Source organism: Meriones unguiculatus, chromosome 9 (assembly GCF_030254825.1).
Source record: "Meriones unguiculatus strain TT.TT164.6M chromosome 9, Bangor_MerUng_6.1, whole genome shotgun sequence".
Classification (NCBI taxonomy): Eukaryota; Metazoa; Chordata; class Mammalia; order Rodentia; family Muridae; genus Meriones; species Meriones unguiculatus.
The window spans coordinates 49440128-49453387 of record NC_083357.1 but is presented as its reverse complement, the minus strand read 5'-3'; the positions used below and the strand labels follow the sequence as shown (position 1 = coordinate 49453387).

The 13260-nt window shown below is 45.3% G+C and overlaps 1 protein-coding gene across 5 annotated transcripts in view; it reads left to right on the top strand.

Annotated features, from left to right (window-relative positions):
• Nucleotides 1-10482, top strand: part of Ift88 (intraflagellar transport 88) — a 95177-nt gene extending 84695 nt beyond the window's left edge. For 4 of the 5 annotated variants that reach the window (XM_021639076.2, XM_060391119.1, XM_021639077.2 and 1 more), the window contains 2 exons: nt 9548-9658; nt 9894-10482. In XM_021639076.2, coding sequence (XP_021494751.1) covers nt 9548-9658; nt 9894-10015 — 233 coding nt within the window. In that variant the 3' untranslated portion in view covers nt 10016-10482. The remainder of the gene's footprint in view (nt 1-9547; nt 9659-9893) is intronic. The other variant, XM_021639078.2, reaches the window with a different exon arrangement.
• The last annotated feature ends 2778 nt before the right edge of the window (nt 10483-13260 follow it).

The window sequence follows — 13260 nt, the reverse complement described above, 5'->3', positions numbered from 1 at the left end:
CCCCGTCACTGCCACACAAGATGTGACCTTGAGATGCCTCTTTCTACGGTGCAGGAATTATCCTCAAATACATGACACCTATTGCTGTAGGTGTGTGGAAACACCCTTGCTACGGTCGGCCCAGGTTTAAGCTGGATGTAAACACCACGGCTTGAAACTTCTAGCCTTAATGCATCAGTTTCCCATGTGCTGAGGCCACAAGCATGCCCAGGAGTGTCAGAAATTTATTTTTATAAAATTAGCTAAAATGAAGTGATCTTAAATATTTTTTAACTATGTGGAAAAATGCATTGCTCTTTTACAAGCAGAGTTTAGGGGTCAGGGTTTAGCAACATATTGATAGACATGCAAAATAAAAAATAAAAAGGAAAGAAAGAAAAAGAAAAATCAAATCAAGCCACGATGAATGTCAGCATCCAAAATCAAAGCCACATATTCTACAGTTTCAAAGTCTTGATAGGCCTGGTATTTCTGTTCTTCATGGATAAACTGAGGGCGGGGATAATGCTGCTCTCGGCTAGTGTGATACCTCCATTTAAGAGGCATGTCTGCTTCGCTTGTGTCCCTGTCCTCATGCCACAAGAGTACCTCAGGACAGCATTTGCCTTCCCAGCATGCTTTTGTGATTAATCTGAGTACTATGTCATTAAGGCTTTGTTTTAAATTGCTCTTTCTGGTTTGCTCTGTGTAATTTTAGTGGCTTGCTGTGTTTTTTCATGTGATTTTGACAATGTCCTAGATGTGAATTCGTCCATTGAAAATGTGTCTTTTATGCTCCAAGTGATTTCATATTGAAAAGAAAGCACTGTGGCTCAGTGAACAGAAATTCACTTTTCAGTCAACTTTCTGAGGGACATTTTAGTTTTATAGAAGTCCAAATTTGATTTGGAAATTACAATCCCCAAATGGGCTGTTTTTTGTTATTGATTTTGGTTTTTGAACTAGCACAGCTTTCAATATTGTTTCTGGTTTTTCCTGGCATTGCAAACAGAGCATGAAAAGGCGACACCCCTGTGGCCCCAGGAATGGAGATGCCCCTAGATCGTGTCCTGGAGTAGTCACTGCAGTCATATCTAGGAGGCGCTGTACCTGTAGCTGGAGGGCTGGAGTAGGCCCCTGTGGTGGAGAAGCAAGCCCTGAGGGCCCGACTGGGGCCTGCCCTGTCTGAGTGCTGCTCCTGCCGATTCCACCTGAGCAGCCCTTCACTGGCGAGATGAAGTTGGTGGTTTGGCCAGACACCCCGGTGTCTGACCACTTTGCCGCAGGCGGCATTATAGGGTCCCGGGACACACCAAGCCAAGTCCCGCAGTCTTAGAATCTTCACAGGTGTTAGTACCCACTGTTGAGCTGCTCTGCAGGTTCCATCTGGCTTAGTAACTCTATAAGCCATGGATAATCTGGACTGAGCACATCTGTGCACATTATACAAGTGAGTGGGCAGCAGACCAAGTTATTAGACAGAAGGATTCGAAGGCTGTGACAGTCAAATGCTCCAGAATACCCTGCTCTGCCTTCCCCAGCCACTGAGAGCTGTGTGACCCTTTCTTAGTTGCTCGTACAAAAAGACTCAAGCCTGGAGCACAGCAAACCCTGCTCAAGCTAAGCTTTCTGTCATAGTAGTGACAGATAGTACCTAGGAATTTTCCTTATTATCAAAGTGTGGTCATAGCAAATACACTTCTTAAGCTGTGAGATTCTGTGTCCATGATCTTCTCCTAAAGCTTGATTAGCCTTATACCTCAGCTACCTCCGGAAACATCTATCTCCCTTAACAGCTTTGTGGTTTTGTGGTCCACTTCTGCATCTTCAGTAGAACATATGCCTTTCCTCTGGCCCTTAGCTTGTCCTGAGTTTAATTTCACTATGGTTAGTTCCCCAGTCTCTGAACTCACTTGGTGTCTATGAATTCCTTTATCAAACCATATGGTAAGTTCATCTGAGCAAGTCACTAAGCTCTTTGTCATAGTTCCTGTCAGTAACATGAGAGTGAAAATAGGACCTACCTTCATGGGAGTTGCCAAGAGGAAGAAGTGAGTTTACATAGACCAAGCTGGTCTTGAACTCACAGAGATCTGCCTGCCTTTCTCTCCCATGTGCTGGGATCAAAGGCATGTGCCACCACTGCCCAGCAACACACAAACTTATTTTATCAGTTATTTCCTTGTTTTTCCTTCTTCGCTTCCTATCTTTGATTTTGTTTTGAAATGGGTCTTGCTGAGCCACATTGTGGTGGCTTATGCCTTTAGTCCCAGCACTTAGGAGGCAGACATAGGCAGATCTGAGTTCAAGGGCAGCCTGATGTACAGAGTGAGTTCCAGGACAGCCAGGACTACACAGAGAAAAACCCTGTCTCAGAAAAGAGAGAAAGAGAGAAAGAGAGAAAAGAAAGAAAGAAAGAAAGAAAGAAAGAAAGAAAGAAAGAGAAAGAAAAAGAAAGAGGGGAAGAGAGGAAAAGAGAAAGAGGTCTTGCTCTGTAATCCAAGCTAGCCTTCAGCTCTCAATCCCCCTGCCTCATCTTCCAAAGTGCTGGGGTTTCAGGTGTGCACCACAATGCCCCAGTGTACCCGTCTCCTAACGAATTAATCTATATCAAGTTCTTAGCCACAGTGGGTACTCAGTAAGTGCCACTGTCCTTCCCTTTACTCCCAGATCTGCTTTACAGGTCAGGTATTTAAGCCTTTAAAATTCAAAATATGATTTAAAAATAGATCAGTGTTTTAAAAATATTTATTTTAAATCTATTTAAAAATAGATCAGCTGACTCTTCTTACCTCTTTCTTGAGTCCCTGCATAGGCTCCCTCTCCTCTCATGGGTGGTACAAGTGACCATAGTTGCCAAAGTCAGCTTTCCCACAGCCTCTGGGTCAGTGATTGTGTAGTATGTTTAGATCAACAGGGAAGGAGTGAGGGTAAGAATCACCTGTGTGTGTGTGTGTGTATCACAGGTGTCCTGTGTATATGTCAGGGTCCATTTGTTTTGGTATTTCTAGAGATAGTTCCTCACACTTCAAGATTATATCTTCTCAGTTACTTTTATATCAGTATCATCTTGGGCATGGAAGAAAGACAAAAAATAACTTTTCAAATGTCTAATGAATTAAGAAATGAGAGTTAGAGCTTATAAAGGAGAATCTTTGAAGAACAGATTTGAAAGGATTGTAGCCATTACATATAGCCTCCTCCTGACATATTCTGAGGAGTGGTCAGGCTTTTTTTTTTTTTTTTTAAGAAAAGCTTTGTTTTAGGAAGTACTTTCTTTCAAAAATGAGAAGCTGATAAGTGACATTTGAGGGCTTCTTAGCTGAAGAGAAAGGCAAGGTGGAAGAATTACGGGTAGGCATTGATCACTTCATCCTTGCTAACTAGAAGGGTTTGCGGTATCTACATCTAGTGAGTGAGGAGTGAGCAGGCTGCGGGGAGGGAGGGTGCACAGTGCCCTGGTGTGCGTGGTAGCACAGCGTGCAGCCTCACTGGGCCCGGAAGACAGGCCAGCTGACTCGAAATTCCCATTGTCTTAAAGAGCCAAAACCCAGGGTGGCAAGCTGCGGTGAGACGGACAAGGTTCTTTCTGTTTTGTTTTTGTTTCTGAATTTGAGTGGGTGGGCTTGTTTTTGTTTGTTTTCTTGAGACAGTGTCTCCCTGTGTACCATGCCCTGCCTGTCCTGGAACTTGCTATGTAGTCAAAGGAGGCCCAAATGTCTAGCCATCCTCCAGCCTCCGCATCCCCAGTGTACACCGCTGCCTGTCTAGATGGCAAGTCTGTACAAACTAAATGCCCCTACTGGGGTCTGAAGTGTTCCACCCTGCTGGGAATGATAATGTTCACCAAGACCTGTGAAATAAAAAGAATAAGAAGTTACTCCCCTGAGCAACCCTTTGATAATCCTTTGTTTCTGCTGAACACATCCTAGAGTGCCATCTGGGAACTACTGGCCATGGGCCAGTCCAGCCTGCACTGGTTTTGAGCAATTAGGCTCACTATGTCCTCAAGTTAAACTTTTAAAGAAAATCCTCTTCTTACCTTCTTATGCCTGTGCATAACAGGGGCTGTGCCCTTGGGGCTGGAGAGATGGCTCAGCAGTTCAGAGCTCTTGCAGAGGACCTGCGTTCAATTCCTAACACTCACAACCATTTGTAACTTCAGTTCCATACGATCCAGCACCCTCTTCTGGTCTCTCTATAGGCACCAGGCATGCAGGTGATGCACAGGTTATGTGCAGCCAAACACCCAACACATAAAATAACACAATCCAGTGTCCATGTCCTTAACAGAACATGCTTTAAAAGATTATCAGGACTGAGAGATAATAGCTCAATCTGTAAAGTCCCCGCCATGCAAGCAGAACCCACCTAATGAGCTGTATGTGGTGGCATCTGCTGTGATCCTGGTGCCGGGAGGCGGAGACAGGATATCTGCAGCTTTGCCATGAGCCAGCCCATTTTAATCAGCAGCCACCACGCCAATGAGAGACTCTTCCTCAAGAGCGAGGTCCAAGGACCTGATGAGTGACATCTGAGCTCATCCTCTGTGCACACGTCCTCATGCATACGTGTGCACACACACACACACACACACACACACACACACACACACACACACTCACACTATGGCAGTTACTGCAGATCCCTGCTCCCTACCCTAGACAGGATCTGCTATCAGCCTTCCTAGCTATCTTTTTAGGGAGGATTTTTGCCTTTCGAAGCCCTAAAATTTGGATGCCCTAACATAACTTCCAGAGGTGCGGCCAGAGTACAGTCATAATGAAGTAGAAAGTGTCCAGAGATCCATAAAAGGAGAAAAATGCAAGGAATGTTATTAGTAGTTTAAAATGTTTTATGGGTGTGACTTCATGGAAATATTTAGGTAAAAGCCAGCCTAGGGCTGTCGGGTGCCCAGAGTCAGTGCCCTTTCCTCCTCCAACACTCCAGACAGTCCACACCGTCACTGGTGCTGAAGGTGAGAGGCCCAAGTGGTCTTCTTATTTCCATTACTTATGTAAATGTAATATGACTCAGTTTGGGCAAATCATGGCTTTGGATCTGATCGAAAATCTCGACCTTATTCAAACCATCTAGAAAATTAACAAAAATGAATTACAATACTTTTAATGTTCTCTTTACAGTTTTTTACTGCCTTGAATTTATCAACCACTGTAAATAATTTTCATTCTTATGTTATCAGTGGGCAGGGTCTAGGCCAGTTGTTTCCAGGTTCTTAGCTTCTTAATGAAATGAAAGCACATGTAGATTGCAGGGTGGCGAGGAAACTTCATCAAAGCAAAGAAATAGAACAGTTGACACAAGCACCGTCAAGACTGTGGACTCAAGGGCGCCAATTACTGCTTTGGGGTGTTCTTTTCTGGAGGTCAACTCAAGGGGAGTTTGGTTAGTATGGGCATAATTTAGGTGGTTGTCTCTTCTGACTGGCAAGTTTGGATTCCATAAGCCCTTGCTCACTGCGTGTACCCTTCCCATAATACATACAATTTTAATTTTACGGATGCCCCTGTTATGCACAGGCATAAGAAGGTAAGAAGAGGATTTTCTTTAAAAGTTTAACTTGAGGACATAGTGAGCCTAATTGCTCAAAACCAGTGCAGGCTGGACTGGCCCATGGCCAGTAGTTCCCAGATGGCACTCTAGGATGTGTTCAGCAGAAACAAAGGATTATCAAAGGGTTGCTCAGGGGAGTAACTTCTTATTCTTTTTTAAAGCAGTTATATACACAGCTCTGGTCAGGTGAAGTCCTAGGTTGCTAGCAGATTGCTAGTTGCATTGTTCAGAGAATGGTTTGTGCATAGCCCAAGCTAAGTGGGAGTGTGCATACTCCAAGGTACTCTCCATGATTCTCTGCCTCATTAGGAAGCATATTCTTTCTAAATAACCAGAGACTGACTCTCTCGGGAACTGAATTTACTTTTGGAAAAAAAACAAAAACAAAACAAAACAAAACAAAAAACATGGTAGAAGTGTATAGTTAGACCCTAACCTTACTTAGTTTAGTGAGTAGACTCTGTGCTGAAAAGATCACTTTGTCATGGGGGCTGGAGAGATGATTCAGGGCTTAAAAGCATGTGTTGCTCGTGCAGAGGACCCAGGTTCAATTCCCAGCACCCACATGGTGGCTCAAACCATCTGTAACTCCAGTCCAGGGGATCTGATCCCTTCTACTGACCTTCACAGGCATCAGGCATTCATTCATACAGTGCACATACATACACATAGGCAAAACACTCATAGGCATAAAATTAATCTAAAAATGTTTTTAAAGATCACCTTGTCACGAGGGGGAAAAATGCACATGTAAAAACTGTAACACAAAAATGTTACAGCTGGTCACCAGGACAGGCTGGGTCCAGCCGAGCAGCACTGCTGTGAGCAAGCTTCTGGGAGCATTCCTGAGACCAGCGCAAGGGCCAAGAAGCCCACGCTGCTCCAGAGCGGAACAGGGCTGAGGATGGGGGGTGGAGGGGTGGGGGAGAAGAGAGCTTATCTGTTTACTTTTTCCAAATGTTCAGCTACTCCATGTACTAAGACAGCCACAGTTGGTAGAACCCACTACATTATTAGGCTGGAACTGTAGAAGGTAGGGTTATGCATACGAAGAAAGGCCGCATGTCACATGCTGTACCTTCTGTCAGCTAGACAGCTATTATTATGTGATGCTGGGCTGGCACTCAGGAAGCCTGGATTGCAGGGTTACTGTCATGAGCACACTATGTCAGGAACATACATGGACACATTTGTGTCTTTCCACAATGTCAGAATTAAACAACAAAGTTACGCTGGGTGCAATTTGCCAAGTAATTTTGAAGTTCCTTGATTGATGGCTGGGCAAACTTAAGTTCTTTGATCCCTGTCTTAAGAACTAACATTAACCCAGATAACAGTTGCATGTCACACAGTTATTATGTCTACATGTATGCATGTGTAGATCACATAATGATTACTAAAGAATTAAGGAGGCTCCACAGAGTTCAGAGAGGCATTTCTAGAGTCAAAGGCAGAAGGCTGATGGAGATGCAGATAGTCTGTGGGTTGAGGTAGGGGCAGGGTAGGGGTGTTAGATAAAGAACCTTGTTGGAGAAGCTTCCAGAGACTCTGCATCTGCAGAAACAAGGCGCAAGGTTAGGTCAACTGCAAAAGTGAGATGTAGGGCTCTACCGTGAAGGTAGGTGCAGAAGTGATGGGTAAATAGTGGACAGATGGCAGAGGTCCTCTGATGTTGGTCCCATGTACAAGCCAGATGGTCAGGTGACAGGCTGGTCTTTATGACAGTTCTGCTATGCCTGTGTGCTCACAAGGTCTCAGTATACTTAGATAACCTACCAGCAGCACCTTTTGACCTTTAGGAGGAAGTTACTTACATATGTGCCTGTGCCTTGTCGGTCATCCTGCCTTCCATCTGTACTTAGGAGGGAGTCACCAGGGCAAGGCACAGTGAGAAAACCAGGTTTACAAACTGAGGTAACCCAAGGCAAGGTCCAGACCTCTGCCTCTCCGGCCGTGGCCGCGGAAAGGAAGAGCTGCTCCCCAGACCTGTATTTCCTGACTCATACTATAGCTTCCCTCAGAAATACCAGTCACTCACTGGCTTTCAATTCGGTGAAGCAGGCAATCTCACAGTGATTTAATGTTAGTGGGGGCTGTGCACACGCGCTCATGAACACTCGCACACGTGTGGGTGGATATACATCTGTGTGTACACGTGGGGAGACCAGAGCTCAAGCTTAGGCATTGTCTTCAGAAGAGTCCATCTTGTTTTTAAGACTCTTTGATTGGCGTGAAGTCTGCCAATGAGATTAGGTACTTCTCTCTCTCTCTCTCTCTCTCTCTCTTTCTTTCTTTCTTTCTTTCTTAGTTTTTAGAGACAGGGTTTCTCTGTGTAGCCCTGGCTTTCCTGGAACTTGCTGTGTAGACCAGACCAGGCTGGCCTCAAACTAAGAGATCTGCCTGCCTCTGTGTCCCAAGTGCTGGGACTGAAGACACATGCTACTGCACCTGGCTTCACTCCTGGCTTTTTAAACGTGGGTTCTAGGGAATGGAGTTAGGTCTTCCTGATTACATAGCAAGTGCTTTACCAACTGAGCCATCTCCTCAGCAGGCCTTCATTTTATTATTTAAGCACGGAATCCACTCAGACTCATTCATGTTTCTTAACCTTCTGTGCTGGATGGTATTCATAGCATACCCTCAGGTGCATCATGAGCCAAGCTGTGAGACCCTGTCTCAAAACACCAGAACAAACTGTCTACAGCAAGCTGCACAAGGCAGAGCACGCTTTTAACCCCAACACTCAAGAGGTGGAGGCAGGTGGATCAGAGGTTAAAGCAAGCCTGGTGTACATAGTGAGTTCCAGGAGAGCCAGAAGAATATAATAGAGGTCCTGTCTCAAACACAAAACAAAAAAAAAACTGCCTGTGCAATGAGAGTTTCCAGTGACCTACGCTTACTTCTGTGTGGAGAATTGATTTCATTCTACCAGAAAGTGAAAGTACAAATTAACTTAAAATACTCATAGACTCATTCGCATATTAATTAAGAAATGTCAGTGGAAAGGGGAAATAGAATTTTTAAAGATTTTCTTAATGTGTCTATGGGTATGTGCGTGTGCGTGTCACCTGTGTTCCAGTGTCCATGAGGTCAAGATCCCTTGGACTGGTGGCTGTAAGCCACTCCACGTGGGCGCTGAGGAATGCACTTGGGGCCTCTGGAAGAGCTCGTAACCACTGAGCCATCTCTCACCTCTCCAGCTTCAATTATGAAGCTTTCATTAAGAACTCAAGACCAAAATTTGAGTTGAGTGCTTGCAGGTTTTCTAACCACCCTGGGTTCAGATGACCAGCCTGCAATACAGTTTCCAGAGGCTGACAGCCCAGCGTGGTGTCACACACACAGTCCCAGCACTAGGGAAGTGAGGACAGCAAGATAAATCCAGGTGCCTCTCAGCTGCCAAGTGAGTTTAAGCACAGCCTGAGCCAGGCTACATGAGACCCTATCTCAGAAACGCGTGAACAACAGCCTCACAGCTGGTGCTGCGCCTTCAAGGCCGCTGGCCAGCCTTGAGATGAACCTGGTCTTGCCTGTTCTGTCTGTCCTTCCTTCAGGGCAATTGCTCAGCTCCTATGACTTCTTTAAACCTAGGGCCAGCAAGATGGCCTCCCGGAGGGATAGGCACTTGTCACCGAGGCTGACAACCTGCGTTCAGTTCCCCGAGGTCCACACGGTAGGAGAGAGCCTGCTCCCACATGTCATCCTCTGACCACCATTCACATACAAGTGCACACAGACACGCAAATAAATTCGAGTAAAACAAAACTGAGACTTAGGTGAGCACATTTGCAGATCCCAGATGCTCGCGTGCCGTTTCCTAGTGTTCAGATTTTCAACAGGGGATATCTTTCAAACATGAATTCTCCTCCCCAGAAGCTGGCTTCTGATGAAACAGCATACCTGTTTCTTGGCAGACGCTATGATTTGAGACGTGAAATGCGGTGTCATGACTCCTCGGCATATTAAACAAATGCCTTTTTATCTTTGTTTTCAGATAGTGGCCAGAGCAATAGCGCCGGTAGTAAAAGTGAGCGACTGAGTGCCAAGCTCAGGGCTCTGCCTGGGACGGATGAGCCTTATGAAAGTAGCAGTAACAAAGAAATAGGCAAGTGCTGGCCTCCCCCGCCCAGCTCCTCCAGCACAGCTGGTCTAAAGAAGACCGGGAGGTGGCAAGTGTGTCCTGGGGAACTGCTGAGAACCTGACGTGTGCAGACTGACGTCACAGACTTGGAAGAGCATTTCTGTTCACTCTGAGTCATTGGGTTTGGACTGAGTTAGACTGCTTTCAGGTTTCTTGTTTTCTCTATTACTCTAATGGTGTGATCTCTTCTGAAACCTAGATGCCTCCTACGTGGATCCACTGGGCCCTCAAATAGAAAGACCAAAAACCGCAGCCAAGAAAAGAATCGACGAGGATGACTTTGCTGATGAAGAGTTAGGAGATGACTTGCTTCCAGAATAATACAAACTCCAACATTCTCTTTGTGTGTGTATGTGTGTGTAGGCCTGAAAACAGCTTCGGGTGTTTCTCAGGCACTGTCCATCATCTTTGTTGATTTGTGGCAGGGTCTCTCCGGCCTGGAACTCTCCATGAAGGCAAGGCTGGCTGGCCAGTAACCCAGGGATCTGCCTGTCTCTGCTCCCCTGGTGCTGAGGCTTAAAAGCATTTGCCACCACACCCAGCTTTCTTCAAATAGGCTCTGGGTCTTGAACTCAGATCCTCCTGCAAGGCAAGCACTTTTCCAACTGTGATCTCCCTGGCCCAATAAGTCAGTTACTAAAGGAAGAAGTTGCCTTATAAAGTAATGCTCATGTTAAACCTGGGATCAAATATCCAAACTTCAATTTTGTACATTGTTAAAAGTGTATTCTGTTTCTCTGAGGATGGATTTGTGCTGCCATTTTTATGGAATAAAAACCAGGAAACTACTCCCTCAGGCTAATGACTTCCTTACCTTTCTAGTAACGCTGACCCGCAGTGAGAAAGCAGTTTTGTAGAACATAGCATCTGCACGCCCACAGCAAAGGATGCATACACAATAATAAAATTTACCTTCATTACTATATATAAAGCTCCAGTAGTGAGCTTCCTATATTTCATGGTGTAGAAATTATTAAGATAGAGGTGTGATCTTTATTCAAGCTACTTGGAGTTTGGAAGGTTTTGTTTGTAGTTGTTGGCATTTTGTCTCATTATTAAGACGGTTCTATTTTGAAGGCAGCATGACAAAACAGAATGGAGAAAACACCTAACAGTAACCTTGCTATTTTTAGTGGTTCCCACTAGTGTAGGCACAGTGCAGCGCCATCTCAGAACTAGCCGGCCCACTCCTGGCTTAGGGCATGAGGTTGGGGCAGGATGGCATGTGTTTTCCTTTAAATATATCTGTGAGGATCTAGACTTTCCAAAGAATTGGCCACTCCAATTTGTTTACCTTGAGACAAACTCTTGTCCAGGATGGTTGGTCTTGAACTTGTAGGCTCAAATCATCCTCCTGCCTCAGCGTCTTGAGTACCTAAAGACTCTAAGCAAATGCCACCTCACCCGGAAATACTTTAAAAGTATTGTAGGGTGCCCAAGCCCAACTAATACATCCCCAGTGCAATCCCTACACCCAGTGTTCAGGGAAAATCATGGAAGAGGGGGCGGAAAGATTGTAAGAGCAGAAGACTGCCATGAGAGTGTCTTCCATGTATGACGAAGAAGCTGCATACATGAGCTCTCAATGGTATGGCCGCCTGAACAAGATCAGCGTAATGACATTACCAGCTGACATGCCAGTGCAAACAGGGACAATTCCACAGGGTCCCACCTCTAGAAGAGCTTCAGGCGGTCAGTGCCTGCCGAGAGGGAGAATCTGTCCCCTCCAGGGGTGAACGCCTGCCTAGGTTGTCCAGTCCCAGCTGTCAGCCCTGGTTGCACAGAAACAAAGCTAAACGGACTCAGTAGTTTATGTTTACATGTACAAATATATAAGTATATACATATAATAATAGATCATGAATTGGAGAGGAGGACGAGAGAGGGTGATAGAGATGTTTGAAATTCTCGAAAATGTTTATATATTATGTATAATTTCTATCTAATATAAATAAATAAATATATTACTATATATTTATATATAATGTTTATTGTATATATTACATATATATAATATATATGGGGTATAGGTACATTGAGACAGAAAGGCCAGGAAAGCTCAGTCCGATCAATGGCATAGAAGAGCAGTCAGCCTTTTACATGGAAACTCTCATTAAGATATTTGACTTTGGCAATATTCTGTGCTGTGTATTATTATTATATCACCTTGTGCCCTTGTCAAAGTCGGTGAGCTACTGGGGAAAGGTCCCTAGCTAGAGTATACTGAGAAGCTGGAAATGAGGCTTTCAGAACCCCAGACAACACAAGCCAGTGTTAATCCCTGGGGCCAAGAAGGCTCCTAAGATGCATCACAGAAGAGTCAGGAGTGCCCGTGCAAGGTGGCCACTGTTCACCGATGGTGACGATGGCTCACACGTGTCTATGGAAGAACGTGAGAGATTTGGTGAGAACAAATAAAATGAATGGGTCAAGGCAGGAAGTTTAATAGAGTATCTGTATTGAAGGCTGTGGTCGTGTTATTGACGGAATGTGACATGCTCTCCACCGGCACGTGGGCTTGAACATCCGGACAGCTGGTGACAGCCCTGGGGGAGGTGGCACCTCGTGGGAGCCACAGGCTGGCCCACCTCCTGGTTCACTGAAGATCCTGCTGCCACAGCTTCACTGCAGTGGATTGTGTTCTCTCAATGAGTTAAGGGCAATGTCTCCCCTAAAGCTGCTTTTTTCAGGTATTTGACCAGTGATGAAAAAAATAACTAATGTAATTCACTTTTCACTACCATGACGAAGGCCTGCAGTAGCCAGCCTCTGGGGGTGTCTTAGTTCGGAGTTTCTGGTTTTGTTTCTGGTTACTTGGTCCTATTGCTTTGAGCCTGTGCAGGTACCGTGGTGGTAGGAATAAGAACGGCCCACATATGTTCGTTCAAATGCTTGATCACCAGACAGAGGCGTAATTGGAAAGGTTAGGAGGTGTGGCCTTTGCTGGAGGAGTGTGTCACTTGGAGTGGGTTTTGAGGATTCAAAAAAGCCCGTTGCAAGCCCATAGTTCCTCTGTTCCTGCACTGTGGCTCTGGATGTAGAACTCCCCGCCCCTCCTCCAGCACCACCCTCCCTGCTGTGACAATAATGGACTAAACCTCTGAAACCGTAAGCCGGCCCCCGATTAAATGTTCTCCTTTCTAAGAGTTGCTGTGGCTCCGGTGTCTCTTCATACAATAGAACACTGACTCAGACAGTGTTGTAAGCACCTCATGGCACAGCCTGTGGCAGAGCAGCTCGTCATCTCCTGGTTCACCCCTTCAAGGACACAGCCCCAGTGACTGACCTTGAATACACAGACCTTGGGGGACATGTCTACAAACAGACAAGCTAATCTGAGACAAATGCTGATCCCAGCTTTTTACATGGATTCCGGAGTGCTGAACTCTGGTTCTTGTGCTTGTAGAGCAAGCACTTAACTGGCTGAGCATCTCCCCAGCCCATGTGGTTCTTATTTTAAGAGGTGGATTAAGTGCAGACAAGTACTGCAAAATAAGAGATTAAAAGAATGTGATTATAAGAATGTGATAAAGATGGGCTATGAAACTGGACAAGAACTAAGGACC